Here is a 27,987-nt window from a genome sequence, read left to right on the forward strand (position 1 = left end):
GTGGGGGGGGGGGGAAGCCGGGGCGGCCGTTGCCACCCGGCGAGCGGCGCGGGGCTGCGGGCGCTCGCTTTGCGGCACGTGGCAGCAGCGCCGGGGAGCGCTGCCGTGTGACCCCCGGCGGCGGACGGAGCCGCCCCGGCCCTGCCCCAAGCTCCCGTCCCGCTGCAGGGATTGCGAAAGGTGAGTGTCTCCCGTGGGGTGGGTGAATATTGCAATGGCTTATTTGCAGGAAAGGGGTTTGCAGCGTGAGCGGGGAGCAGCCCCCGTGGCAAACGGGAGAGACTCTTTTGCCCCCTCCCTCCCTTCCTCCCTCAGCAGAAACCAAGTGGCTGCAAACATCGCCGCTCCTGTAACTGTCCCAGCTGGGATGTAGCCGGCAGATGTTTTAGGGTGACTGTTACATTTGTTCGTAAAGGGTTTATTTATAGCAACGGGGGGGGGGGGAGGTTATCTCGTCAAAAGTGGTATCCTCTAGGGAAGTTGCTCAAGTTGGAGATCAAGTCCCTGCAAAAGCCCTGGTGCCCCTGCGGAACGGAGCAACTTAAGTTTTTCTGCATTTTTTTTTTTAAAGTTTATTGTAGAAAGTGGGGAGGAGCGATTTGCAGATTGCTTCTTCACTGACAGCAGCTAGGAAGCAGGGGGTCCCCTGAGCCCGCCTCCCGAGTGCAAACAGAGAGAGGGCAAGGCTCTGCCAAAAAAGTGTCTTGCTATAGGAGCAAATGCCAACGGGCAGGGAGACATTTTGAATCTTGAAGAGTGTTTATAATGTCGATGTTTAGAAGATGGGATCTTGGTCGTACAAGGAGCATCTGCTGTGGGCTTTGCAAACGTGGGATACGAACACAGTAGCTCCTCGGAGAGACAGTCTCCGTCTTTAAGCAGTCTGTCTTTTTCCCAGCTCTGTCCCTTACCCGCAAACTCTAACTAGTTCATTGTATATCAGTAAATTGTGTACCCCCTTTTTATAGAGTGCAACATTTACCAGCTATGCATAATAAACGGATTCTACCTTTCCCCATCTCCAAGTACAAGCAGAGACAAAGTTCTCTGTGCCTCCAGTCCTGAAATGCAATGGGAAGGCAGTCTGGAGACTGCAATCGGTTTTTATTTTTAAAGCCTATTTTTAGGGAGGATAATAGGTTTAGGTAATCAGCTGGCAGAGTCTTCGCCTGAATCCCTCACAGTTGCCAGCAGGGAGCAGGCCCTTTCAGAAAGTCAACGCTCCATTCCTACTGTTGGGTGCTGAGGCGGAAACCAGAAATCTTGCAGTTGTATGTGAAATTCATTTTAGGGGCTGGTGGGGAGGGTGGGTTTGCAGCTTTTATTGGGTTGCCATTGCACGCACAACTTGGAAACACCTCTCCCTGAGAAAAAACAAATTGAAAGTTTAAAATGTCCTATTCCCCAGGTGGCATTGAGGGCTTGCCTGTGATTTGAGCTCTGGTTGTACTTGGAGAGAGCCCTCTGTCTACATGTTCATTGGCAGCGTATGACAAACGAGGAACTCCCTCCCAAGTTCAGGCAGAGACCAATTAATTCACTGTCAAAAAAAATGTCCTACTGTTCTCAAGTTCTAAAATTTAAACTGTACAAATCACCTCTTTCTCCCTCCCTCCCTACTTACTTCCTTGAAGAGGATTTGCAAACTGCCATAGACTACCCTCAAATGTGCAGTTTGCATTCCCATGTCCCCACCCCCACAAGGACTCCCTGAAAGTTTGCAGGTGTTTGTTTTAAAAGGCCACCCTTGCAGCTAGAAACAGAATGATAGAGGCTGGCAGCAGCACAGCTTCTGTGGTAACTTGGTCTCTGCGTGCACTTGGAGGGCTGGGAGACCCATCTGCTGACCACATTCACCATATGCTGCCACTGAATATGGAGACAAGTTGCCCCTCATCCTAAGTGCAAGCAACAATCGGACATGGAGTTCCTAGACACTCACCCTGGTCCCGGAGATGGAAACGTGGGAACAGGCCTTCTGAATCTTGCCTTTATTCTTAAACTATGTACTACGGGGTGGTGGGGTTTTTTTTGGGGGGGGGGAGAAGGAGGAAATCGGATTTGCGCAAGACACACTGATTGTCCTCCTATGGCAATTTGGAAACCCCCAACTCCAAAACGTAAGAGGTCTGGTTTGCATTTCAAAGCCTGGCAGAAGGGTGCTGCTACTTTGCAATGGCTTGGTCGGTGCTTGCACCTGGTAGTTCTCATTTGTGATAGGCTGTCGCTAATGCCCAAAAAAGGGACTCCTTCCTGCAGGGGCAGCAGGCAGTGCAGTAAGAGTGGGTGAGTGACGTGTCCTTCTGCCTGTCAGGCTATAAAATGCACCCTAAGAATGTGCCCCTCTATAAAGGCTAAGGAACATTGCAAAATATAAAGGGAGAGTGGGGGAGACAGATTTTGCACCTTCGGTGGCATCTCTGGTTGCCTATTCCACGGGCTAGGCCCTTGCCCCCCTTCTCTCTGACCCTTTAGAACTGCCTCTTTAAAAGGCCTGGCAGCTGTCTCCTGATATTTACATAACCACGCGAGATGTTTGTAAGGGGGGGAGGAAACTGCGCGAGACTGAAGAGAGCGTTTCAATTGTGGCGCGAGATACAGTTGGCGCGCGGCGCCTGCCCGCGAGGAGGGAGACGGGACGGCCTGGCGCAGCCTAATCGGCTAGGTTGTGGGGAGGGGCGGGCGTTCAGGGCATGGGCCAATCGGCGTTGAGGCCGGCCGGCTGCGAGCCAATAATTTGCGAGGAGAGGGCGGGCCGATCGGAGCGGAGGGAGTGTTAGGGTGAGAGGTCTCATTGATTCGGTGGCTGAAGACCGAGCGTCGCCCCCACTGGCTCGGCCCCAACTTGTGGCTGAGGTGGGCGTTTGGGAACGGAGCGGGCGGCCGGGGGAAGGGGCCGCGGTGGGTTCAGGGGGTGTCCGGCCGGCGCAGGGGAGGATGGCCCTGGGGTGAGGGCTGGGGTCGGGGGATGTCCGCCTGGGGGAGATCTCGGGGGCGGGGGGCTGGTCCCGGGCTGTTTCCGGCGCTGGGGGTGCGCGGCCGGCCGGCCGGGGTGGGAAGGGCTGAGGCGGGATGGTCCCTAAGCGCGCGCGGGGAGGGGGGGGCAGTTAAACGTCTCCCTGGAGCGGGGTCTCGCAGAGACCTGCCCCCCAGGATGGGCAGGGGGTAGGGTGACAAGATGTCCCGATGTTGGGGGCTTTTTCTTATATAGGCGCCTATCAGCCCCCCCCCCCCCCCGTCCCGGTTTTTCACACTTGCTATCTGGTCACCCTAGCAGGGGGGCCTGGTGCCAGGCGGCTCTGCCTGCAGGCTGTGGGTGTGGAACCAGCCCTCGGCCCCCCTCGCCCCCCCATCCCGGGACGTCCCTGTTGCTAGGTGTGTCACCCGCTCCCCCTTCTTCCTTGGCAGAGCTGCCGCCATGTGGATCCAGGTGCGCACCATGGATGGCAAGGAGACCCACCGGGTGGACTCGCTCTCCAAACTCACCAAGGTGGAAGAACTGCGGCTGAGGATACACGAGGTGTTCGGTGACGGCGTGGAACCCGACAGGCAAAGGCTCTTCTACCGGGGCAAACAGGTACATGGTCTGTTCCCTTTATTAATGTAATGAACCGGTAGCCTCCAAAAAACCACCCTCACATTTCCTTCCCCATAGCGAGGGGGGGTGAAACTCCCACCTTTTCTACCCCCTGGGCTGCATGACATCAGACAAGGAATCGGCCTTAAATTGTCATCAAAGAAAGTAACAAGTCTAAGGGTAGTACTAATTAGACGTTCTCACCCCACTGGAGTGACCAAATAGTACAATACAAGTCATTACTTTAACATTCGTTCACTCTCATCTTGCTCTCCTGATGTTTGTTGGCAAAGTACTGTGGCTTTGAATTCACTGAAAAAATAGTAAAAAGAAAAGGAGTACTTGTGGCACCTTGGAGACTAACAAATTTATTTGAGAATAAGCTTTCATGAGCTACAGCTCACTTCATCAGATGTATGAAAGCTTATGCTCAAATAAATTTGTTAGTCTCTAAGGTGCCACAAGTACTCCTTTTGTTTTTGCGGATACAGACTAACATGGCTGCTACTCTGAAACCTGAAAAAATAGTGTACAGGCTGTCACAATGTTAATCCCATATTCACCCTTTTACAGAACTATGATAAATTTTGTACAAAGTATACCTCATGAGGTATAACTTGAAAACCCATAATTTGCTGATTATTATTGTAGTCCTGTTAAAACTTGTGGCAACATTGCATGTAAAGTTATAGGATTCCTCTGTATGGAGTTACTAAGACATGTTCCATGTCTGAGAGGAGCAGCCACAAATCAGGTGCCAACGAAGTCAAATGGACCATCACCTGGTTATATGGCCATTCTTTGGCAGAGAAGAGGATGTGGGCGAAAATCTAAATCTTGACAAAACAGTTGGGGGTTCCTGTCCAGATAGACTTTGTCTCCTGAACCTCAGCTGGAGATGTTTTTCGAAGAAGAGAGAGAGTTATAAGAGGAGAGGGGAGATGCCCCAAATTATTCCTCCCTTTCTCTAGCTGTGGCATCCACAACACCTGAAGAACAAAGGAAACAGTTTTGGACTGGGGAAGGGATCCTGACTGAAAGAATTCAGCTCGTAAGACTGCTAGAACATGTAGTGAGAAAGACCTTTGCTTTGAATTCACGTAGCTTGTTAAGTTAGGCATTAGTTGTGTTTTACTTCTATTTTCTTGTAATCAATTCTGACTTTTGTGCTTCATTACTTGTTGTCACTTAAAACCTATCTTTTGTAGTTAATAAACTTGTTTTGTTTTATCTAAACCAGTGTGTTTGGATTGAAGTGTTGGGATAACATGATTTGTGCATATCATTTTCTATTAATAAAATTATGGACTTTATATGAGCTTGTATTGTCCAGGAGAGAGCTGGGGAAAAATCTGGGACTGGGAGTTTGCTGGTGTTGCTCTGCAGTGTAATTCATAAGTGACTAGCTATAGCACTCATACATGCTGGAGGCTGTGTGTGAGGAGACCAGGAGTGGTAACTCTCACAGTGAAGCCATGTAAAACGCACCCCAGTTTGGAGAACTGAGGGGACAAAGCTGTTAATCAGTCCAGATTATACCCTGGGTAAATCAAACACAGCTTTTATGTGGTGAAGACATAGCCTATGTGAGCCTTGAGCATTAAAATGTAAGGGAATAGTATATCTTAGTATATGAAAGAGCCTCCCTGCTATTAGGGGTATGGCCCCCCCCTGCGCCTGTTGTTTACTATCTTCGTGGTTCGAATGCAGTGCTGGCAAAGATCTACTGAAGAGATGGTGGTTGTGTGCAAGGAAGAATTTACCTTTCTTTAGCTCTCATGAGTGAGAACCGCATGGTATTGGGTGTTAACAGGGTGGGTTTTTGGCTTAGCAGACGTGACTAATTTTGGTGGTATGTCTGTTAATAGAGTAAACCAAGGAATTAGTGTAAAGACAAAGGGGCTGGTTAAACAGCGCATTTGAGTAGAATGTAGTGATTCAAACTGGAGAAGTACAGTGGCAAGTTTTGTCTGGTGTCAGCTGGAATCATTTTGTTTTTAAAACTATGGATTATGCTGCCATCTAGTGATGATTTTTTTTCTTACACATTACTATACTTTGTGTTTGGGATGGTGCTTGGCTGTACTTGCTCAAAACTTAAGGGATACTTCCATGTACAGTCATTGTTGGTTTTAATGGTCATTTTCACAAGCTATGTGTTTTTTCAATTTTAGTTCAGCTATTTCTACATAATGTGTACACACATGGTCAAAGAGTGTAGGGAACATAGTTGTGGTCTGCTCAATATGAACCATTATCCAATTAGAGCATGACTTGTCTTAACTCCCCTAAACTTAATGTTCAATCAGTTTTTAACTGCATAGGTATGATGGTGATGTGATTTACAGACTGATCCGAGGGCTTGTCAACATATTGAGCTATTCAGAAACAGCTCAGTGTGTGGACACTCTTATATCAGCATAAGAGTGCCCTCTTCTGGTTTAGTTTGCTATTCTAGAATAAGTGTGTCCAGACATGGAGTTATTCAGAAATAGATACCCAGTTTTAAATTCACGCCTTATCTTATTCTGGAATAATGTTCATGTATGGGCAAGTCCTAAGATTTTTGATGATTGTGAAGAAAATTAATTGGCTGTAAACCAACTGTAATGTTTTCCTGAGTCTGCAGGCAGACAGGTCAGTGCTTCTGGTTGTTCAGAGCTTCATCAGTTAATTCTGGATAATTTCATTACTGCTAATTAGAATCCGATGGGTAGTAGTGAAAATGTTACTCATCAGTTTCCTGTTGCTTTGCTTGAAAAAGATATGAAGTCAGGTGGTGGTGTTCAATTCATTTAGTGGTAGAATATAAAACAGAGGCTGTGGGAGTGTGAAGAATCTCACCACCATCATAGTAGTCTGGGGAGAGCTAAGAACTTAACATTTTAAATAAAAAGGATGGAGCCCCCTGAACATCGTTCAGTGAGAGTGCCCTAGGAGACATTCTAATACCTCTTTTAGAAACTGGGCTTCTCACTAGGACATCATTCCTGGACTTCGCTAGTGGGGCTGTCATCTTTCATTTTTCATATCTACCTCTGTCTACTGAGTCACATACATGTTTTAATGTCTGCAGTATCTGCAATTGTGCACACACGTAGCATGTAAGTACTTCGTGTAAATAGCTGAAAACAGTTAGACCGCTACTGTGAAGTAGATGACTTAATAAATAAATTAAATCTAGGAGTTGTCTGCTGTCTAAAAACCAGATTTATTCCTAATCCTGGTTCAACATCTTGGTGTTTATCCAAAGTAGGACGGCTCCATTTTAGTTGGTCAAAGGGTACTTGTAAGAAAAAGACAGTTACTAAGTTTGTAAAATCACGAAAATTAGGTTTTTACTAGGATCTGTGTGATCTCAGACTGTTAGGTTTAGTACTAAGTTTTTCAAGTTCTGGAAGTTTTACTGCTTTGAGGGGTTATAAAGATCTTGATTCACAGGAAGTAGTCTGTCTCCATAAAACCTGATAACAGAGCTTTTTAAAAATCATGGGTAGCTGGTATCAAGTTAAACTTTGGCTTGGCAGTCTCGAGTGATTCAGTAATATTACATTCCTGACATTGTGTAGGATATTACATTTGTGTAACAAGAATGTGTTTCCTTCCACAAGAAGTTACTACTTCTATGACTAGTTGAATTTGTAGTAAAATAAGCTTACAAGGCTCGTATCCTACACTGATTTTTATCATTAAATTACATTCTAAAGCTTCATGCAAACTTCAGCTGGGTTAATTGGAAATTAGAGTGCTTGGAGATAGAAGAAACCCCATTTATTTTACTTGACGTTTTTGCTTTAGCAGCACGTATAAACAATTTTCCCCTCAGTTATGGTTACTGCCTTCTGTTAATTGTTCTAACAAACAAAAACCCCACAGTTGTAAAGCGAACACTTACCGCTTGTCTGAGGGAAATAGCTTGGGTTTGTTCAATGTGAACTTCTCCTGTCATGCTGGCTGGTTGCTAAATTCTCAGAATGTGTGTGGTGGAGCACTCTCAGTGCAGTACTGATGTATTGGGATGCCATTGGAAAACTGAAAGGTTAGGTTATTTTCTTGTGTTCAGGCAGAATTATGCGCCAAGTTGTATGCCTTGTGAGCTGCCAGAAGCATGTTTGAGTGAGATTCTGCAGAGATTGTAAGTTTGTCTACATATTTAGCATATGAAGAAGGATTCTCCTTTTGAAGGAATCAAGAGGATGGAGATATTTTGGAACAAATTTGAAACAAATGCAGAACTTTAGCTCTCATTCAGTGCTTAAATACCACGGTGCCTTTATAAGTAATTTGAATATGTACAGACACTAACAGAAATAATGGTGGTTCTAAAATATTTGGGGTCCTATTTCAGAAATTGGGGCCAACCTTATCTTGGAATCAAGGTTTCAGGGTAGTAGGTGGAATCAGGCTGTTTGTTTGTTCCCCTTTTAATGTGATTGCTAGAGTAGGAAGATTAAGACGAGTTGCAGAGTTGGTCCTGGGGCTCAATCAGCTGTTTGCTTTGCTTGTGCTTCAGGCCAGCCTTGCTTTTTTAGTAAGCGTTGATTGCTAAAGAAGTTGTAACATACTTTGAACAGTGTCCACACTGGAGAAGAGAAACTTATTTTAAAAAAAATCCTACTGATCAAATACTGGTAGCCCTGATGCAGGCCAGGTTCCCGCACTCAGAATCGTTTTAACCACTAATGTAACTTTACCCTGCTAAAAAGCAAGCCTAATCAAACGTGTACCAGAGCTATGGATCCCCTCTGGTTTGAATACCTGACCCAGTAGGGATATTTTGTTAAATTTTCCCAGTGTAGGTGGGGCTTTGAGAGTCTGAGCTTTGGTTGCCATCATCCTTGAAAAAGAGAACTTGAATGGTACTCCTGTGAGAGCCATTATTAACATCACTGCTTTCTTGGCTGGAGTGGTGGTGGTTCTTTCCTCCCTCTTTAGCTCCCTACCCCCTTGCTTTAGCTCATTTCTGCATGGTCTGTTAGTGAAACTTGCTGGTATTTTGCTTCCTGAAGAGCTGAACTTTAACAAAGCAGGATTTTTGTAAAATACAAGATTACCCACATATTAACTGGAGCAAAAGATAGTAGTATAGTTGGGACGGTTAACAAGAATTCTTCCAAAGGTGAAGTGTCTCAAGATACTCCTATTTAAATAAAAAGAAAAGGAGTTCTTGTGGCACCTTAGAGACTAACAAATTTATTTGAGCATAAGCTTTCGTGAGCTACAGAATGCATCCGATGAAGTGAGCTGTAGCTCACGAAAGCTTATGCTCAAATAAATTTGTTAGTCTCTAAGGTGCCACAAGTTCTCCTGTTCTTTTTACGAATACAGACTAACACGGCTGCTACTCTGAAACCTATTTAAATAAGTGACGCTTGGACATTGACACGCTGGGGGCCTTGAATTAATAAGAGCGTTGGGAACCGTTATTAACAGGTATTAAAACTCCCACTGCAAATTGCAGTGCTTTTGGCAAAGCATAGATAAAGCAGCATATTGTTACTGTTGGCTCTGAAGAAACTAGTGCTGCTATTTAAATCCCCAAGGATCTTATTTTGTTTCACCTTGTTTAGGGTGAGGCGGGGAATGTAGCTTGCACAGACTATAGCAGTCTCAAATGCATGAGGGAACCAAAGAAGACTTTAAAAAATGCATACTTAAGAGAGCTGTGAAGTGTAATACTAGTACTGGCTTGCTACGTATTTAATGGAGTATTCTCTAGTATGAGATCGGAGGGACTGGACTACAAAAGACTCATTCAGGGCACAGAGAGGGAATAATGGACTCTGATGGAGAGAATGCTTGAGGGTAGGGTTTAGGGTGAGATTTTTCCCCAGTGTAGTGCCTTTCCTCATTTGAAGTCTGTCAAGTTTGTGATCTGATTCATATTGCAAAATGATGGAAGGGGGGGAAAACCTCCAATAATAAAATATTTGCAGCTGATACTGCTGCTTTCAGCATGTCATCTGGTACTCTAAGCTCCTGTGGCTGTTCCTTGTGCATGTTCTCTCATCCAGTGCTGCTCTTTTCTTGACCTCATCCTTTTGACGTTCTCTATGCTGTTCTTCTGATACTAATTGCTAGTGGGAACCTGATTTTTGTGATACCATTACTCTGGTAGTAAGTATAAAAAGATTCACCTGATTCTCGATTTATGGATTTGATTAGTGCTGTGATTCTTCATCTCTGCACAAGAATAACTTGACCTTTGCTGTTCTTATCCTTATTTCCAGTAGTAGCCCCACAATTATTTTATACCATAAATCATAATTAATTCTCAGTGATTCTTCTGAAGTGCAAGTTTTTGTGGTTAACTTGTTTCCCGCTGATAGAGAACAAAGCTCTGAGGATCACTTTTTTTGGTGGTTTGGGCTAGGAGGGATGACTTCCTGTAGAATTTCTATTAGTCAGACCTTAAATATGTGCTGAAGCTTGTCTAAACTGCTAAACTTGCTGCAGCATCAAGTCTTGTGCCTTAAATCTGGAATAGTAGTACTTCAGTAACTTCAAGAACTTTAAAAGATACAGATTTATTTGGTCATCCGTATCTTTATTATTATTTATGTAGTCAAAGGTCAGAGTTCTGCCATTGTGCAGTGCAGCTTTTCCAAATTTTAATTTAACTTTCCTTCAAGTAAGCTTTATCTTTAAAAATGTGATCTGACACAGTTCAGTCTTCTGAATCTGTAGACTGATTCCAGTGACTACAACTGCTGCTGGCTTTGCTGAACAGCTGCAAAGTGAAATTAAGTCTGGTCTGTTTCACGCTGCCATTCAGAACCTAGTGAGAGAAGTGGAGTGACTTGGCCAGTGAAGCAGTTCTGCCATAGCATAGACACTTTTTTTCTCCAGTATTTGCATCTGAGTTTGTTCTATGAACAAAAATTTCCAAACAGTAAGAATAAAAATCTACTAGACGCTCATAAATGTTTGAAAATTACAAATATCGCTTAATTCTTGTTACTGCTTTTCAAGTATATTTTTTACATGTACCTGCAAATGTAATCAAAGGTAGTTTTGAGTTGGCTTTAAAATATAAATGGAATTAACGAGATTGTTTTCTGAATTTATCCTGTAGATGGAAGATGGGCACTCTCTCTTTGACTACAATGTTGGATTGAATGATATTGTTCAGCTACTTGTAAGACAGAGCCCTGCTATGCTTCCTACTGTTAATAAAGAGAAGGACTTGGAACTCTCAGATACAGACTCTGGCTGTGGTTCAGGCCAGAGTGAGTCTGATAAGAACTCCAACAATGGAGAGGGTGCAATAGAGTTGGAGTGTCAGCCTAGTACAGTAGCACAGGCTGACTGGGTTGATCCGGGATTTGGACTCTATAAGGTGAGTGTACACTAGATTTCTTTCTCAGGTACAGAGTACTATACAGAAATGAACAGTAAAATGCTCAGAACAAGTACCTTTTTACAGTGGAATTTAAGGTATGAGTGTTTTTTACCGACCCAGTACAGACTATGACCATCTTGTAAGGCTGTCCTAAATTATTTAATAACACCATCATGTGCTTGATGATGCACAAGACAAATGTTAAGACAATTCCTGACCCAGAGAGAGAAGTCAGGATGTGCTGTGAGACCATCAAGAGTCCAAACGTAGGTTGTTAAGTGTCCAGTTATATTTCCCAACAAACTAAGCCCCGTAGAGAGTAGCTTAATTGAGTTTCAAGATTACTCTGAAAATTTTATTTTGGAGAGTTGCATGTCTTGCTTTGTTTAGATCAACGAGTTTGTAGATGCTCGGGATATGAACATGGGAGCATGGTTTGAAGCCCAGATTGTAAATGTGACCAGGAAAGAGAAGGCAACAAATGAATCAAGTGATAGCGATACAGAGTCTGAACTGCAATCAACTGCTGCTGAAGAAGATATCCTATATCATGTGAAATATGAAGAGTGAGTTGTAGCTAATGAAGGTCATTTGAATGAGAGACGTTCCTGGTGATGCTGGAGAGTTTGGTCATTTAGAGAAGCAAGATTTTTGGCCTGGTTTGCACTAGAAAGCTTTATCAGCATAGCTATATTGGTAGGCGTATGGAAAAAAAATTCACACCTCTAAATAACAAAGCTATGCTGGCAAAAAAGCCCTTTTACTGGTATAGCGCCTTCCATTTGGAGAATTTTTTAATAAAGCTGCTTCTCCATTATGGGTATTTTGCCAATATAGCTCTACCATCTATAGTACTAAACCATTTTAAGTGCAGACAGGATGTAACACTGCCAGCTTGTATGCACTTTAAAACTGGAGGATAAATGGACCAGAGTGGAGGGTAAGCGTCAGTTTTGTTGAAGACTAAATAAATGGCCAAAATATTAAATGGGATGCAGCACTGAGAATTTTGGTGTGCCCTATTCTAGCAATGGATGTGCTGGGGGGAGAGAAGAGAATCCACTTTTGAACAATTTTATGTCGTGCTGGCATAGACAGTCCTTAAAAACAGGTGGTTAAATATAATGTGAAAATCAGATTATATTAAATAATTTGTTTTAACTTTTTCCCCCAAAAAAGCTACCCAGAGAATGGAGTTGTAGAGCTGAGTTCAAAAGATGTACGTACTCGTGCACGGACTGTTTTGGAGTGGCACCAACTAGAAGTAGGGCAAGTGGTGATGGTCAACTATAATCCTGATGAACCAAAAGAGAGAGGTTTTTGGTATGATGCAGAGATTCTGCGAAAACGGGAAACCAGAATGAGCAAGGAGATGTATGCAAAGATACTGCTTGGGTAAGTAATCCTGATCCTAAAAGAATGAAAATGAGATGTAGAGTCCCAAAATCACTTTAAAATGTTCTGTTTGCAAGTATTGCTCTTCTTTAATAGGTTTTGCTTGTTGTCATTACCTTCAATAAAGAGACCAGTTACTTTCAACTCTTAAAAAAGCAAACTTGGTTATGGTGCTAATAAGACTAGCAAACTGAATGGAATATCAAATTCTAACTCTTAGCCATTTTTTACTTTTGTGGATCATTTTGATTTGGACAACAGATATATTAAACCAGTGAGTGCCACTTGCTAGTTTTTAATTCACTAGCCCAGATTTGATTATGAACATTGTCAGGAAAGGTCTACAGTCAGGTAAAAATCTTTCTCAATAACTTTTAAAAAAAAAAAAAGAGAGAGAGAGAGAAAGTGAACTCATTGTTTTCATTTTACAAATGCTGTGTAGAAAAATCCCTGTGTGTAGGTTGCCATGTTAAGCTCCTTCTGACCAAGTCCTGACCTAGAACAGAGGCCGTGTTCTGTGCATACATGATATCATCTATTTTGTTTGTTACATCATTTAAATGTTAAACTTTTTTTCAAAGGCCTTATACTCAATTCAGTGGCATTTTTGTGTGTGTGTCATGAAGTAGGGGTTTTTTTTTTTTTTGAATGCCACATTCAATCAATGCCAACATTTCAGGGAATGTTCTAGGCATCAATGGTCCCTATTGATTTTTAGGGAATTCAGAAAACTGAAAATGGGGGACAAATGGAGTCTCTGCCAGCTCTTTAGCATAACCATAACTTCTAGAATTTAGAACCTATGCATTTGTCTACAGATCAAAGAACTGCTTGATGGTATCCATTAACGCCTTCTAGCATAATAAACTTGCTGCTTATATCAATAGTTTTAATATATTGACACACTGACTTTTCTCCCAGACAGAAAAAAGAATGGCGCAGGAGGAAGTGCACACAGTCCCTGGAATGTGAAGGGAAAATAAGGGACCCTGGTGTCAGGGGAGGGGGGAAAGGTGGGCACACACAGCCCCTTACATGTGAGGGAAGAGGGTAATGAGGGTTCATACTGAGCCCTGCCATGGGGAGGGAAGAATGGAGCATGCTGGAATGGGGGTGGGGGGTGACTGATTTAACCATGGCCAATAAGGGGTTGTCAGGACTTGCTCTGCAACTCTGGTTGCCTTAAATGCTAATGCTGTTGTGGCTCAAAGCCCTGACACTAACAGACCATGTGCAAGTCACACACTGGCTTCCACCGCCCAGTTATTTTTTGAAGAGTGATCCCAACACCCGCTTCCTCTTGAATTTTCCCAAAACAGTCTGCCTTTGTAGCGTCCAATCCTCTCCTGGAACATTCACAGACATCATTAAGTTTGTTGCTCCTTTAAAGAGTCAATATACTGCAGCTCATTAATTTAATGAGTTTGACAAACACTCATTTCAATCACAGCACGGAATTGGTTTAGAGTAAAAGTAAAACACTTATTAAACAAGTCAGAGGCTTGACTGATGCCAACTATAAGGAGTAAAGATAGAAAGGGTTACAAATAAGTGAAAAGACATTTTTCAGATGAAAATGTAACTTCAGCAAGTTACAATCTTTGCTGAGCAGGTTTCTCACCTATATTAAGTCCCTAGAGACTTCAACTGCCTTGGTTGAAGGACCCAATGTTCTGTGATATCAAGAGCTCTGGTCCCCAAGTAATGGACCACTGTAGTTTTCTCCCCTTTCTTTTTATAGTCCAGGCAACCTTTAAAATGTATTCTTTGAAAAGTAAATCCCCACTAAGCTTCTCTCTCCTGCTTGATAGGTTTGTTTACTTTGTGTTAACGTATCTTTGTCTCTGCCTGATGAACAGGCAAATACATGTTCGTTAACTAAGGCTCAGTGTGCTTATGCATTCCTTGCCAAACACACTTTAAGAATATAATTGTAGCACATACTTATCTTTTGTACATGACCAACATACATATCACTCAATAATATTAATGATCGGTAAGCTACTAGTTTTTTCCAATGAGATGTTACATGCCACCTTTGGGTATGTGTCTTGACAACACTGTTAGGTGTAGTGAGTATGTCAGGCCTGACAAGAGTTAACTGACACAGAACAGTGAATCACCAACAGGCCTTTGTGTTATAGGGGGGCACACAGAATCCCTAGTAGGTGATGGGAGATTCTGGTAAGGGGGAATGGAAGGTGTGGGAGTAATGGGGATACACTCTATCCTTGGTATGGGGGAATGGGCAACACACAACCCATGCCATGGGGGGAAACAGGAATGGCACAGAGCCATTGGTGTGAGGGCAGAATGGGGGACCCTGGTATGGGGGGCACATAAAGACCTTGGCACAGAAGAGATTGAGAAGAAATGCAGGGAGTTCCTGAAAAAGGAGAGCGGGGAATGGAGGGTGGTGCACAAGGTGCTCAGTATCCATAATAAAAGTTTGCAACCTTTACAGGATATCTTAATAATTTAAGCATTGTTTTGCTGATAAACTCTTTTGAGCTGTAGGTTCAAATTCTGCGAAGTTCAGCTCGGCCCCTAAATCTACTTGAGGCAGTGTTGACTTCAACCAATCTTGTCTGCTATGTTAAGGGATATTAAACCCTTCATGGGTGAATTTATTTAATGTGAAAAGGAATTTAGGTTGGTGGTAAAGATTGTAAACTCTTTCAGGCAGAGGCTGTCTTTTGTTCTCTGTATGGAATCTAGGTGGGGTCCTGGTCCATGACTAGAGCTCCTAGATGTTACCTCAAAACAAAGAACAATATGGTGGGACAGGGTGGAGACCAGGCTAAAAGTGCTGGAAACAGCTGTGAATTGGTGGGTGTGGAGTAGTCAAAGTGCAGCTGGAATAAAGAGGCTGCTCATAGAAGAGGAATTTGCTGCGGAACTGGATTAAAGAGGTGTTCCGTTGGCCAGTGGCATAGGACAGGCATGTTCCAGGAAGGTGTGAAGAAGACAGTTGAGGAGGGTGGACATGTTGTAGTGGAGGAGCAGACACTAGAGTCTGGGAAGAAATGACCAGCTGGGTAAACAAAGCTTTTGTGTTACACAATAGCCCTAACTTGACTAAAATAGCTTCTTGGAATGAATTGATTAAAGCTCCTGTCTTTTGTAAAAATAGGCATTACTGGCATGTTTGTTTAAAGAAACAAAACAGTATAGTTAGCACTTCACTCAGAACCCAATCACCATTTCACGCTCCATTGCAAAGACTTGGGGAACTTAACATATCTTTTTAAGGCTTCTGTACACAAAGGTTTTGCACCACTATAACTATAAAGCACTTTTATACAGGAATAACTGCATCTATACTAGGGTTTTTTATATTGCTTTTAACTATATCTGTTTCTACATCAGTATAGCTGCCCAAAAATAGGGTATAGACCAGCACGTAGTACTGTTGCTCCTCTCCAGCTGCAGACTAAGGCCATATCTATACTAAGGGCACTGTAGCAATGTAGCTACAGCGCTGTTGCCTCATTGACTGTTATAAAACTGTTAATTGATCATCTTGTACATGATCCAGAATGCTTCATTACAATTTCTTGTGATCCAGGATATATTGTACTGCCTCCCAGTCTGCATTGCGTGGTATACCTGTGCAGCAGAGGTTTGGTTTTGTTTGTTTGGGTTGTTTTTTTTTTTTAAGGGCTGATTTTTGTTGACTTTTTTTATGAATTTCTCCCCTTAGGGATGCTGGTGATTCCTTGAATGACTGCAGAATTATTTTTGTGGATGAAATTTACAAAATTGAAGAACCTGGTAGTGTTAGTCCAGCTAGCTCCAGCCCATTAAAAAGTGAGATTTTTTTTTTATGTAGCCCTTAAACTTTACATTACATCCTATTGTTATGTTCGTATTGGATACCCAAGAAAATTAACCTTTTTAATGTGTTTGTGGTTGGTGCTTTTTGTCCATTTTAGCGTAACTAGTATTTTCTGAAATCTGAAGCAGCAGTAATTGTGGTTTCTGTATGTTCATAGGGCAGAGTGGACCAGTATGTAAACATTGTAAAGACAACCCAAACAAGACCTGCAGGATGTGTGCTTGTCATGTGTGTGGAGGTAAACAGGATCCAGATAAACAGCTAATGTGTGATGAGTGTGACATGGCTTTCCACATCTACTGCCTCAACCCTCCCCTCAGTAGCATACCAGATGATGAGGACTGGTAAGTCATGAAAATGTTTGTTTAGTATTGTAATTTGCATGTAGGCTTTAGGTAGGTAAAAAATGTAAGGCCTTGTGTATGTGTGCGCGCGTGCGCACACACACACTTGAACAGGTGCCTCTGAAGGTGTGGTTTTTTAAACCAATTTTGTTATATCAGAGCAAGACCCCATGAATGATATTAAGATCAATTTAAAGCTGAATTGTAGCTATTTAGTTTTAGCTCAAGTCAATTCTTTTCCTTATTTAATAACTATAATTCAGGTTTAAATTTTTTTTTAAATTGATTCCAAGAGGTTTTGCTCATGTTTAACAAAATTTATTTAAAAACACACCTTCAGAGACATTTCTGCAACTTGGGCCTCTCTGTTCTCAAAAATTAGACTGATTTAACTATGTCGCTTAAGGCTATGAAAAATTTCACATTCTGAGCACTGTACTTAGGTCACCCAAACACCCAGTGTAGATGTGGCTAGGTCTACAGAATTTTTCTGTTGACCTAGCACTGCCTGTTGGAGAGAGTGATTTACCTGCGTTGATGGGAAAAGCCTTTGTCAATGTAGAAAGTGTTTACACCAGTGGTTCTCAACCTCTTTACCATTGTGGGACACACATGCAGCTCTGTGTTATGTGGGCCGCATCCACACACGATATATTCTAGACATATGGCACTGAGGATGTCGCAGGGGCTGCAGCTGTATGCTGATTGGGCCACTTGTTGAGAACCACTGGTTTACACGATAGCGCTACAACGTCACGTTGCTATAGTAGCTGTAGCCTAGGCAGGCCTTTTTGTGTGTAGTCAAGGCCTCAATGTAAATGTGTGTTGATGGAGGCTGTACGTTGATGGAGGCTGTTGTGGCGTAGCTGCGTAAGACTTTACCAGCCCTATTAAGCTATGCCTTCTCTAAATTGGGATGGATCTCTGTGAATGAAGCCTTGTCTACACTACAGGGGAAATTCTAGCTAAGCTACCCAATTTGAGTTACATGAATAGCATAACTCAAATCGACGTAGCTTAGATCTACTTACCGTGGGGTCCAGACTATGCAATGTCGACTGGAGTTGCTCTCCCATCGACTCCCCCACTCTTCTCTCGATCCGGTGGAGTACAGGAGTCGACTAGAGAGCGATCGGCGGTTAATTTAGCAGGTCCAAATCGACCGCCGCTGCATCAATCACTCGTTGATCCCCCGGTAAGTGTAGACCAGCCCTAAGACTGTTCTGAGCTTTGGATCGCTTGCTGAAACACATATATTTGTTTATAAAACTAAAAATATGCTGGGCTTCTTACAGAAACATATATGAAAACCAGGTCTATGATTCAGTTAAAAATCTAAAATACATTTAGTAACAAAGCAAAGTCTACAGCATGGGGTTTCGTCAGCCAGATTATTACTCTTCTTATAGGTAAGTTTGTTGGATGGTAGTTCTATGAACAGTGCTGATTTGTGGAAAGCAAAATAAGCAGCCACTTTGCTGCTGTTAACACTAGCCAATCCAGTTTGAAAATATGCAGCGCATACATTTCAAAGTTAAAACTTTCTCCTGGTCTCCTTGGACTAAATTTTCTAGAGTGATTAGTGATTTTTGGGGGGAAGGGATTGCCTAAGCTGACTCCTTAAAGGGGTCTTCAGTACTCTGAGAATCAAGCCCCTTTTAAGGCATCTCCACTTGGGCAAGCCAAATAACTAGATTGGGGTGGGACAGGGTAGTAGGCTATCTTCTCTCTGTGCTACACTGTTGTGGAGGTGATAGCTTATGTACTTTTTAAAACTAGGGCAAATAGATATCTTATCTGATAAATGCTCTCTTGTCAATGTGATCTTTACGGTTGCTAATCTGACTTGTAGCCTTCATTGATAAAGAATGTAGCCCTTTGGCAGAATGGGAATGAGGTAATTTGTTTCAGTACAGGTTGCAATCATTTGCATATCCTATCCGTAGTGGAGTCCGAATGATGCCAGCTAGTAGAACACTTATTGCAGTTTGTGTATGTCTTACCTTACCCGTCATGAACGGGCCTTTTTTGAGAACCATGTCAATTAAAACATGCTGTATGTTAGCATTCTTTTCTCTTCCACATGCTCTGTTCCAATAGTCCATAACTTGGGTTTATAATATTGCTCAGACACAGCCCTGTCTTTGATGGCCAGGAAAGCTGTGCAAGAACCCTGTCTGAACAGCTGTAGTTAGAACAATTTTAATTCTGTTGTTGAGAGGCTGTCAGTATAGGGGTGTACACAACTTCAGATAAACTTCCCAAATTTCTACTTTATAATCCACAAATACATTCTAAGAAAAACACCATTTTTAACTTGAGGGGCTACCACAAGCTAATTTTTATTGACTGGCAATTCTAGGTATTGCCCTGAATGTCGGAATGATGCAAGTGAAGTGGTTTTAGCAGGAGAGAAATTAAAAGAAAGTAAAAAGAAGGCAAAGATGGCATCTGCTAATTCATCCTCTCAGAGAGACTGGGGCAAGGTTGGTGTAAAGCTTGTTTTGTCTTGTATCTTAATATGTAAAGCATGATAGTTGATGGCAGTTCTTAGATCTGGCTTTCTCATTGAAACAGGGTATGGCTTGTGTGGGTCGCACGAGGGAATGTACCATTGTCCCCTCTAACCACTATGGACCAATTCCTGGGGTTCCAGTTGGCACCATGTGGAAATTCAGAGTCCAGGTATGAAAAAGCAGTGCTGGAGTGAACCTCCAGAGGGGGAAATGGGAACGATGTAACTCTTGCCCAAGGAATTTGAAACAGAGGCTATGTTGGCAAGCTTGCCACAGGTTTTCAACGTGCAGAGAAGAAAATACTGACTTTGTCTGTTGTGAGCGTAAAGTGTGGGGAATTGTTTTGTCTTATGCTTATATTGTAAAAAGACAGCATGGAACATTTTAAAAATACAAACACAAGCAGACAGAAAAAACAACCTTCTACAGTCTTGCTGGAGACTTCCCTTGAGGCCCTAGATATATGAAGCGGGGGGGGGAGGGGGTTCACCCCATAACTGAAGGGAGTGAGGAGTGGGAACTGAATTAACCAGAACGCTTTCTTGTGTGCCCCTACCCACCCCCCCGGCACTGTTGTGTTATGAACAGTTGGAATAAAATTACTTTCCCTTTCAACAGTTTCACTTCCTTGGTATCTGTAATGTAATATATACCTACTAGTTGCTTAGTTGGCAGTCTTCCAGCACAAACATTCTGATATAAGCTGAATTTCTGATGGTTACCCTCACATAGTCAAGCTATTGTTAGAGGGGAAAAAAAGTGGATTTGTCCTCTGTTACTCTTAAGACTTCATCTGTTCCTCCTCTCTTCAACCTGAAGTTATAGGGCCCAATTTGTTTTTTCTATACACCTTGGGAAAGCAAAAAGAAAAGGAGTACTTGTGGCACCTTAGAGACTAACAAATTTATTTGAGCATAAGCTTAAAATGCGACTGTTTTGATTTGATGGTATTTTACCCTCACTTTGCACTGGTGTAAATGACTACGTTGTGCAGGGCAACAAGTCAGGACCCTTATCTGTTGGAAGATGTGTAATATTAGATATTTCTTGATACAGGTAAATAGGAACACATGAAAAGATTCTATTTTTGTACATACGAACAAATATCTCAAAGGGATAAGGAAAACAAAAACCAAGGAAGTTTTGTGTGGGCCATCAGCAACTCAGTTGTGCACATGCATTGATTCATGTTGGTGCTAAATAATTGCAGCTGTTTGTGGCCTGTTGGAACAGCTGTCCAGTAAACTCTACTGATCTCTTCTAGGTGAGTGAATCTGGTGTTCACAGGCCCCATGTAGCAGGTATACATGGCAGGAGCAATGATGGTGCTTACTCCCTGGTCCTGGCAGGAGGTTATGAAGACGATATAGTAAGTGAATCTTGGAACTGTTTACTCACTGATCTTCTCTCTAAAAGATCCCAGAGTACTGAATTACACTTTTGTACTTAAAACAAAAACTTGGGGTCATCTGATATTTTGCATTCTACATCCCATCTCTCATCTGAAGAACTTAACACCAGTTCAGACAGGGAGAATCAGGCAAAGAAAAACCATAACCCTGAATAGTAGGCTATTCTTGCTTGGAATGAGGGTTAGGGACAAGTTAAGTAAGCTTTATATGACACTTGTGCAGCCTGTCCCCTCTCCAGGAAACACTGTCCTCTTCCTAGGAAACCCATTTCCCACTCCAAAAATGGCACAGAGAACCTCCTATTTCCCTCTTTCCATATCTCCCTGTGTCAACAGTGTTCAGCACAGAGTTAGGAAGTACAATTGAATCACTACTGTTAAGTATTTGCCTGTTGGCTTTGTGGGTTGGATAGATTTAACTGGCACTGGCTTTGCCCAAAAATACTTCTCATTCTTCCACCTCTTCCCAGCCTTATTTCCCCCAATGCGTGCTTCCACAAACCATGAAATAGTCAGTTGAAAACATAAAACATATCTGGACTGCCCAATGGCCTAAGGCTTAAGTTTTCTTGCCACAAGGTCAGACTTTGGCAAATTTAGGTTTACCGTTGCAAGGACCAAGGGGAGGCAAACTGTACCCACCTAATTCCAGGGCTGCAAGGGCTGGTTTGAGTTCCTGTTGCAGGCTAGTGGGGAGACCTTGTAACTTGTGCTGTTGGCTCTACCCTGAGCTATTTAAATAGGAAAAGGAAGCTGGGTAAGGGAGGGGGGAGCAGAAGCTGTGCAGTGGGAAGTGGGTTCTCTCTCTGGCGGTAGGAGACTAGCCTGACCAAACTTGACTTTCTTTGAGAGTTTTAAGTTTTGGAGCTCTGAGTCCTGAGGTGAGGGCCGTATGACATGTTTGTTGTAATTGCTCCTTTCCTGAAATCTATGGAAAGCGGTTACGCTGTTTTGTTAGTATGTGTTGGCTTCTCCTCCCCCCCCCCCCCCCCGATCTGTTAAAGTGAATTTATCGATGCCCATTTGGAAAAGTAAGGTTGAGGCTCCCCTGCAGTGCTAGAGCTGGTCACAAGTGGGCGCACAGGGACTACCAACACCTTTACAAGTCCCTTTTACTGGTGCTGTACACCAGGAGTCGCCTTGCATCTGTCCTGTGGCTCCTTTTGTACTGGCTACCCCAGCACAGGACAATTGAATCTGGCAGAGCTGGGATTAGGAATCAGAATCCACTGTTCTCTCCACTAGATCAGTGTATTGCTCTGTACTATTGCACTAGATCTGTACTGCTTTGTTCCAACTATTTTTTGTGGGTATGAATGACTAAACAATCAATGTATATTTCAGGATCATGGAAATTCTTTCACTTACACGGGGAGTGGAGGTCGTGATCTTTCTGGAAACAAACGTACGGCGGAACAATCTTGTGATCAAAAACTCACCAACATGAACAGGTTGGAAACATTCACGCTGTACCTCATGAAACTTTCTGCTTAGTGGCTGGCAATATAACAGACTGATAAAAGCTATTTCTCCTGTTAAGTCTGTCACAGAAAACCAAAAGTAAGAGAGATCTTCAAAGTTACGGCTTCGCTGTGCATGATGGTTATACATCCAATGTGTAATGGCAAAATTTCCAGTAGGACACTAGAAATGGGATTAGACCCCAGATTTAATATTTGCTGCAACCTCCAAGAACAGAGGGATGAATTAGAGCACAAGTTTTCAAACTGTAGCCTGTGGTACATTCATGATCCATACAGCACTTGCTACTGATCTGCGGAGATGGCTGGTCACATGGGACTATTCTTCCCACCTTATTTTTAGCTGCTAAATTATATAAAAACAACTAAAAACATCTTTAAAATCCTTTTATGTTAGTACTCTTCCAAATAATCAGGTACTCTTGTTGGCAAGATGATGTTTGTGAATGGGAGGTAACTGAGAAAGGCAGGACAGGCAATCCATGTAATACTCTGTATTAAAATATAGTCCTCACTAAGGAAATTTGGTGATAAGGACCATTATCATGTTTCTACCCAGGTGATTGCTTGGCCTTCCCTGAAAGTTAATATTTCTCACTTTTTGTCTGGGCAAAGGAATAAACAAACAAAATGGGTGGGCAAGATTCCACACTGTTACCTGGAATTTTGGAAGAACATAGTTTGAATACCTTCCTTACTGAAGAGAGTAGTAAAAGCATAGACTGGCAATCATAAGTACATCCCACTACTGAAAAGGGAATAGTGTCTGAGCGAAACTGATAATGTCAGGCTGCATGGTAACAGTGACTGAGAAACTACTAGCACTGGTTGATTCTTGGCTGTATATCTCTGTTCTGCTTCATACCGCTCCATGTTGTGTTTCCTACTTTGGCTTTGATATGTGCTGCTCAGAGGGGTATTGAACATTAATACTATCTTACTGTACTTCATCTTCATATCCTAATAGGCTTATTCCCAGGCTTTTCTTATGTCATGTCTGCTTCTGGATAGTTCTTCCCTAGTAAATACATGAAATTGGTTTATTCTTGCAGAGCTCTGGCTCTGAACTGCAGTGCCCCCATCAATGATAAAGATGGAGCAGAGGCCAAGGATTGGAGAGCTGGGAAGCCAGTCAGGGTGGTGAGGAATGTAAAGGGAGGCAAACACAGCAAATATGCTCCCCGAGAGGGAAACAGATATGATGGAATATACAAGGTAAGCAGGCCTTGGAATGAATTGGGAGAGGAGGATGATAAAGATTGATGTTCGGTTACGGCAGAAATGTTTCCGTAGCTTCTAAGGGCCTTATGTCCTTCCTTTTTAGGTTGTGAAATATTGGCCCGAGACGGGGAAATCTGGCTTTTTAGTGTGGCGTTACCTACTTAGGAGGGATGATGAGGAGCCTGCCCCCTGGACCAAGGAAGGGAAGGACAGGATGAAAAAGCTTGGTCTAACAATGCAGGTATGTGATTTTTCTTGAGTAACTGCTGAAAGAACGAGGAGGAGAGCAAGGATTGTTATGTTGTCCTTTGACCTTGGCAGATATTAGGATTCTTTGCTTTGTCTGTTTGAAGGAGGAACTTAAGAATTAGTATAGTACTTCCTCAATTGAGTGGCACTGCACCTTTATTACTGTGAATTGCTTGTTACCAGTCTATTAGCGTATCTGAAAACTAAACTTAGCGGAATATGTTCACTGTTTACTCCAAAATACAGGCAAAATGTACTTAGTCCTACTGGAACTCTTCTATCCCAAACTGGTGTTCTGTGGAATACAGAGTTTAGCTGCTTGTACTCTGCTAGCAAATATATCTCTGAAGATCTTCTCTTCCTAACTCTCAAAGGTGCCACCCCTTCCTATTTCCCTCAGAGCTGGTCATAGTGAGTGGTTATGGTCAGTGGAAATTGGCACCTTCTTAATCACAAGTGTGATCTGAGTGCTGAGAGTTCTGTCTGTCCACCTTACTACATTACATTTTACTCCTATTGCTGCAGAACCAGCACAGTTTAAGGTAATTAATTTCTAATAGCAGGGCCAAATTCTGGGATTGTTTAGGTATGTAACTCAGGGCAAAATTTGGCCCATGAAATCTTACAGGTGGCGATGTACAAATTAGGAATAAATCTTAACTTCCGGAGGCCAGTTTGAGCTTGTTGAACAGATAGTTAGTTAGTAAAGCGAACTTGATCTGGCGTCATTGAGGTATAATAAACATGGAATCTCACAGTACCAATTTTAGTCACTTTTTGGAGTAGAACTGCAATTTTTATTTATTTATTTATTTGCTAGCAGTAGTTCCCAGTGTCACTTGTCAGCAATGTATTTATTAGTAGGAGAACTGAACTCTTGGAGCCAGGAAGCTGCTACTTAATGGATCTCTTTTGAGACTGGTTCACAGAATCCCAGGTTACAAGCAAATGACGGCCAATTTTATTCTTTGTCTTGGGTTTTCTAGGTGAAGCTGCTGCCTGATAATCCTTGCAATGTGTTTATTGTAATCTACTGATAAGTACCATTACTAAACTTGAAGTTCTTGAATGACATAATTGTAGCATGGTATTTTGTTGCTCCATTCGTTTACATAGACTTTCCCTACCATTTGTATGTTTGGGGGTAGAATTCTTTATTCAGAGATCCCCGTGAAACTAGCCTTGCCAGCTTTTTGTTTTTATGGATCCTTCTGGTCCAGTGTTGCTTGGTATAAAGTAGGCCTGTGACTAGATTGGCATGAGTGTTTCAGCCCCCTTTCTTCCAGAGTGGTAAGGGACTGAAAGGTAACTTTACACTTCTGTAAAGTTTTGGAATAGGAAGCCAGAAAGCTTGACGTTTCTCATTTTCTGTAGCCTGTGCCTGACTTGTTTTCGAAAGGAGGAGGGGCAGGGGGTTGAAAACTTGAACATCTTTCTAAACTGGCTTTAGATCATTTTGATTTAACCTAATCTGAGAGGTCCTACCAATGAGTGGTATGTTTGCATCTGATATTTTAGAATTTTTTTCTCCCCGCCCATAGTATCCTGAGGGGTATTTGGAAGCTGTTGCAAACAAAGATAAGGAGAAAGAAAATAAGAGAGGTGATGAAGAGTGTGAAACACCAGGGAAGGGAAAGAGGAAAAGGAAATCAGCAGGTTGGTATAATAGGCAAGTGAAGGTGGCAAACTCTTTCTGTAGTTCTTTTAGTGCTTTAGCAAGCTGAATATTTTGTCTCTAAAAAGGTCCACATGCTTTTTAGGTGATGAGATAAAGCTCCCCACCTCTCCTAGAGGGACTCCAAAGAAGACTAAAGTTGAGCCGTACAAGCTGACATCCCAGCAAAAGGCCCTTATTAAAGATGATGAATCCAATGAAAAACTATGGAATGAAGTACTAGAAGCTCTCAAGGATGGACCGGTATGTCAGATACTCCTCATCCCAGAACTGTAGTAGCAATAGCTACCTGTTTGTCTTCAGACATGTGCCTCTTGGCCTCACTACTTACAGGGGAATAGCCTTGCTGAATTCCATGGGAAACATTCCTTTGAGTCAGCAAGGCTGACGGGATGGCTATCTTCATTCAGAATGCTCCAGCTGTGCATTGAATCCTGTTTCTGGCTTCCTCAGACGTTCTAAGCTCTTCCGACAAGAATAACTTCCAGAAACTAACTTTGTTCAGTTATGTCAACTGCTGTTTTGCTACCTGGAAATCCACAGCATGACTCAAATTGAATACTAAATATTCTGGTTGGAGTAATCTGTTGTAATTTAGGTTCCTTTTTCAGAATTCTACAGAATATTCTGCTTTCATCTTCAATTAAAGGAAGTCTCTAGCATTTTGCAGTTTTATGAATGGTGTGTTCAGTCATTTGGATTGTGCTGCATGTTTGAAGAGCAGTAGAAATGGAATGACTCTATTTTCTCTGGCAGAAATTCCTGAATAAAGTAGAAGAAACCTTCCTGTGTATTTGCTGTCAGGAGGTGGTATTTCGGCCAGTCACAACAGTGTGCCAGCATAACGTGTGCAAGGTGAGTAGCCAGGATATCTGTTGTTGCTCATTAAGAAAGCTGTGAATTTCCCTATCCAAAATAAAACTTCTCTACAGCCTTTAAGAATTGTATTATGGCTTGACAATTATGTAATAGTTCTTCTCTCAGACACCTTGATTTGCCTTTCTATCTTGGTTAAGGTCATGTGAATAATGGTGACTTGAATGTTCTGTGACACAGAAGTGCCTGTAATGGACTATCCACTGTTCTGTCCTGCCAGCATCCAATTAAGAGACCTCAAAAGATTAATCACTGTTGGTTGAGTAAGCCTGCTAGCCCACTTGACTATTGTTTGCAGTGTTGTTGGTACCAGGATATTAGCGGAACAAGATAGGGGTGAGGTAATAAGATACTGCCTCACCCACCTTGTGCCCCCCACTTTAACTATTGACAGACTTGTAAATATGATTGTGAGAACTGTTGTGAATTATTTCCTGCAGAGACAGTGGCTGATCTTAGCAACTGTGCAGTTCTTGCTCTTTAATAGCGTAATCATAAATTTAAACAATCCGTATTGTATATTTAAACCTTGTGCCTGACCAAATCCCTTCACAGAAGAAAACATGCAAATGCTTCCACTGTCTCACATGGCCACTCCTGAGTTGTCCTCATCCAATCTGGGTTTTTGTCAAGTGACGAATGGACTTTGCACATACCTTCTCCTCTGCCCAATAGGGGCTGTGTAAAATGAGCGAAGCTCTGCAACTTAATCTCTTAATGTCTTTTCTGTTTCTTTCCTCTCCCAGGATTGTTTGGATCGATCCTTCAGAGCAGACGTGTATAGTTGTCCAGCTTGTCGCTATGATCTTGGCAAAAACTATACTATGCAGGTGAACGAAACGCTGCAGGCCCTCCTAACTCAGCTCTTCCCTGGTTATGGCAATGGACGGTGATTCTGTAAAGCACTTCTAACTTCCTTTTGTTTAAACTTGTTATTGGGTTTTCAGTGGGCTTAATTTAAAGAAATAGTCTCCCTTCCCCAAAAAAGTTTTAAGTCTTCCTTGTTATAAAATCTATAAACTTTGCGAAATCTTTTGTATGTTTGTGGGTATTTTATTTTTGTTTAAATGTTGGATTTTGCGTTCCTTTTCCGCCCTGAAACCTGCCGTTCATCAGCAGTTTTTTTTTTTTTTTGGTTTTTGTTTTTTTTTTTTAATGGAATTACAAACTGCTTCCGGTAAGGCTGCTAAAGTTCACGACACAGTTCTCAATGTTCCCTTTTTTTTTTTTAATTCAGAAAATGGCTTATTTGCTTAGAACAATCTTTATGAAGTCTATGGATTTGGCCATAAAAGTAGATCTGGGTATCTCCAAGGCAGCATTTTGATGCTCCAGTTGTACAAGATGATTCCTGGCTTATGACCTGTGACCCAGGTTGTTTTTTGGTAACTTTTTTCCCCTTGTGCTTGTATCAAATTTTATTAAAAGCCATTCCCTACCAGTTTTGTCCACAAAAAGCCTTCATGCATTAGCCAAGTAGTTGGGGCAATAAGAACTACTACCTCAGTTGGACTTTTCTCTTACTTAGGGAACTATTTGTTCAGCCAGGTGCTGTCTTCTATCCAGAATGCCATAATAGAACATACTAAAGCCATTTTTAAGTGCCTTTGGTCCTTTATGGGAAAGACAGGGGTCTGAATTGCCAATTTTTTTTAAGCACTGTAATGTTTAAATTGCCAGCCGGATTTCTTTTGGGTAAAAGTAACACTGTAGCTATATGTCATTTAGTGTGGAATTGCAAATTTTAAGGTTTTTTCCTGATGCAAGATGTATTATCGTAACATGCATTTACTTTTTCACTGCATTTCTACCTGGAAATGAAGGATAAGCTTTTTGAATAATTTTAATGGAACATCTTATGATGATTGTACATGAGACCAGGAAACCTTAATTTTGTGAACAGAATGTCTTTTCCTAACAGTACCAAAGTTAGCAGTTTAATACCTCAACATACCAGGGACTTTTTTTATTACACTTTACTGCACACACAAGCGAAAAAATATACCTGTTTTTTAACTTTTACCCTTTTAAAATTATAATGTTAATATGATAGGGAAAAACT

At 42.2% G+C, this 27,987-nt stretch overlaps 1 protein-coding gene across 3 annotated transcripts; it reads left to right on the forward strand.

Moving 5' to 3' along the window:
- Window positions 1–53: 53 nt before the first annotated feature.
- UHRF1 (ubiquitin like with PHD and ring finger domains 1) lies at window positions 54–27,987 on the forward strand. 3 transcript variants are annotated; one of them, XM_074939376.1, is made up of 17 exons: window positions 54–180; window positions 3,409–3,577; window positions 10,653–10,916; window positions 11,310–11,485; window positions 12,099–12,314; window positions 16,018–16,124; window positions 16,310–16,496; window positions 18,859–18,982; window positions 19,074–19,181; window positions 20,277–20,381; window positions 21,768–21,874; window positions 22,957–23,119; window positions 23,229–23,366; window positions 24,916–25,030; window positions 25,135–25,292; window positions 25,806–25,904; window positions 26,672–27,987. In XM_074939376.1, exons 2-17 carry the CDS (start codon window positions 3,419–3,421, stop codon window positions 26,816–26,818), a joined length of 2,373 nt encoding a protein of 790 aa, XP_074795477.1. In that variant the 5' UTR covers window positions 54–180; window positions 3,409–3,418; the 3' UTR covers window positions 26,819–27,987. The 3 variants fall into 3 exon arrangements, with proteins under 3 accessions (XP_074795477.1, XP_074795476.1, XP_074795478.1); XM_074939375.1 differs by lacking the exon at window positions 54–180 and adding an exon at window positions 2,742–2,856; XM_074939377.1 differs by lacking the exons at window positions 54–180; window positions 3,409–3,577 and adding an exon at window positions 7,606–7,712.

This window comes from Natator depressus, chromosome 25, assembly GCF_965152275.1.
Source record: "Natator depressus isolate rNatDep1 chromosome 25, rNatDep2.hap1, whole genome shotgun sequence".
Lineage (NCBI taxonomy): Eukaryota > Metazoa > Chordata > Testudines > Cheloniidae > Natator > Natator depressus.

Coding starts and splice junctions, on each gene's coding strand:
- UHRF1 (XM_074939376.1), top strand. CDS start 3,419: ATGTGGATCCAGGTGCGCACCATGGATGGCAAGGAGACCCACCGGGTG. Junction 11,486..12,098: donor TATCATGTGAAATATGAAGA/GTGAGTTGTAGC, acceptor CCCCCAAAAAAG/CTACCCAGAGAATGGAGTTG. Junction 25,293..25,805: donor AAGCTCTCAAGGATGGACCG/GTATGTCAGATA, acceptor TTTCTCTGGCAG/AAATTCCTGAATAAAGTAGA.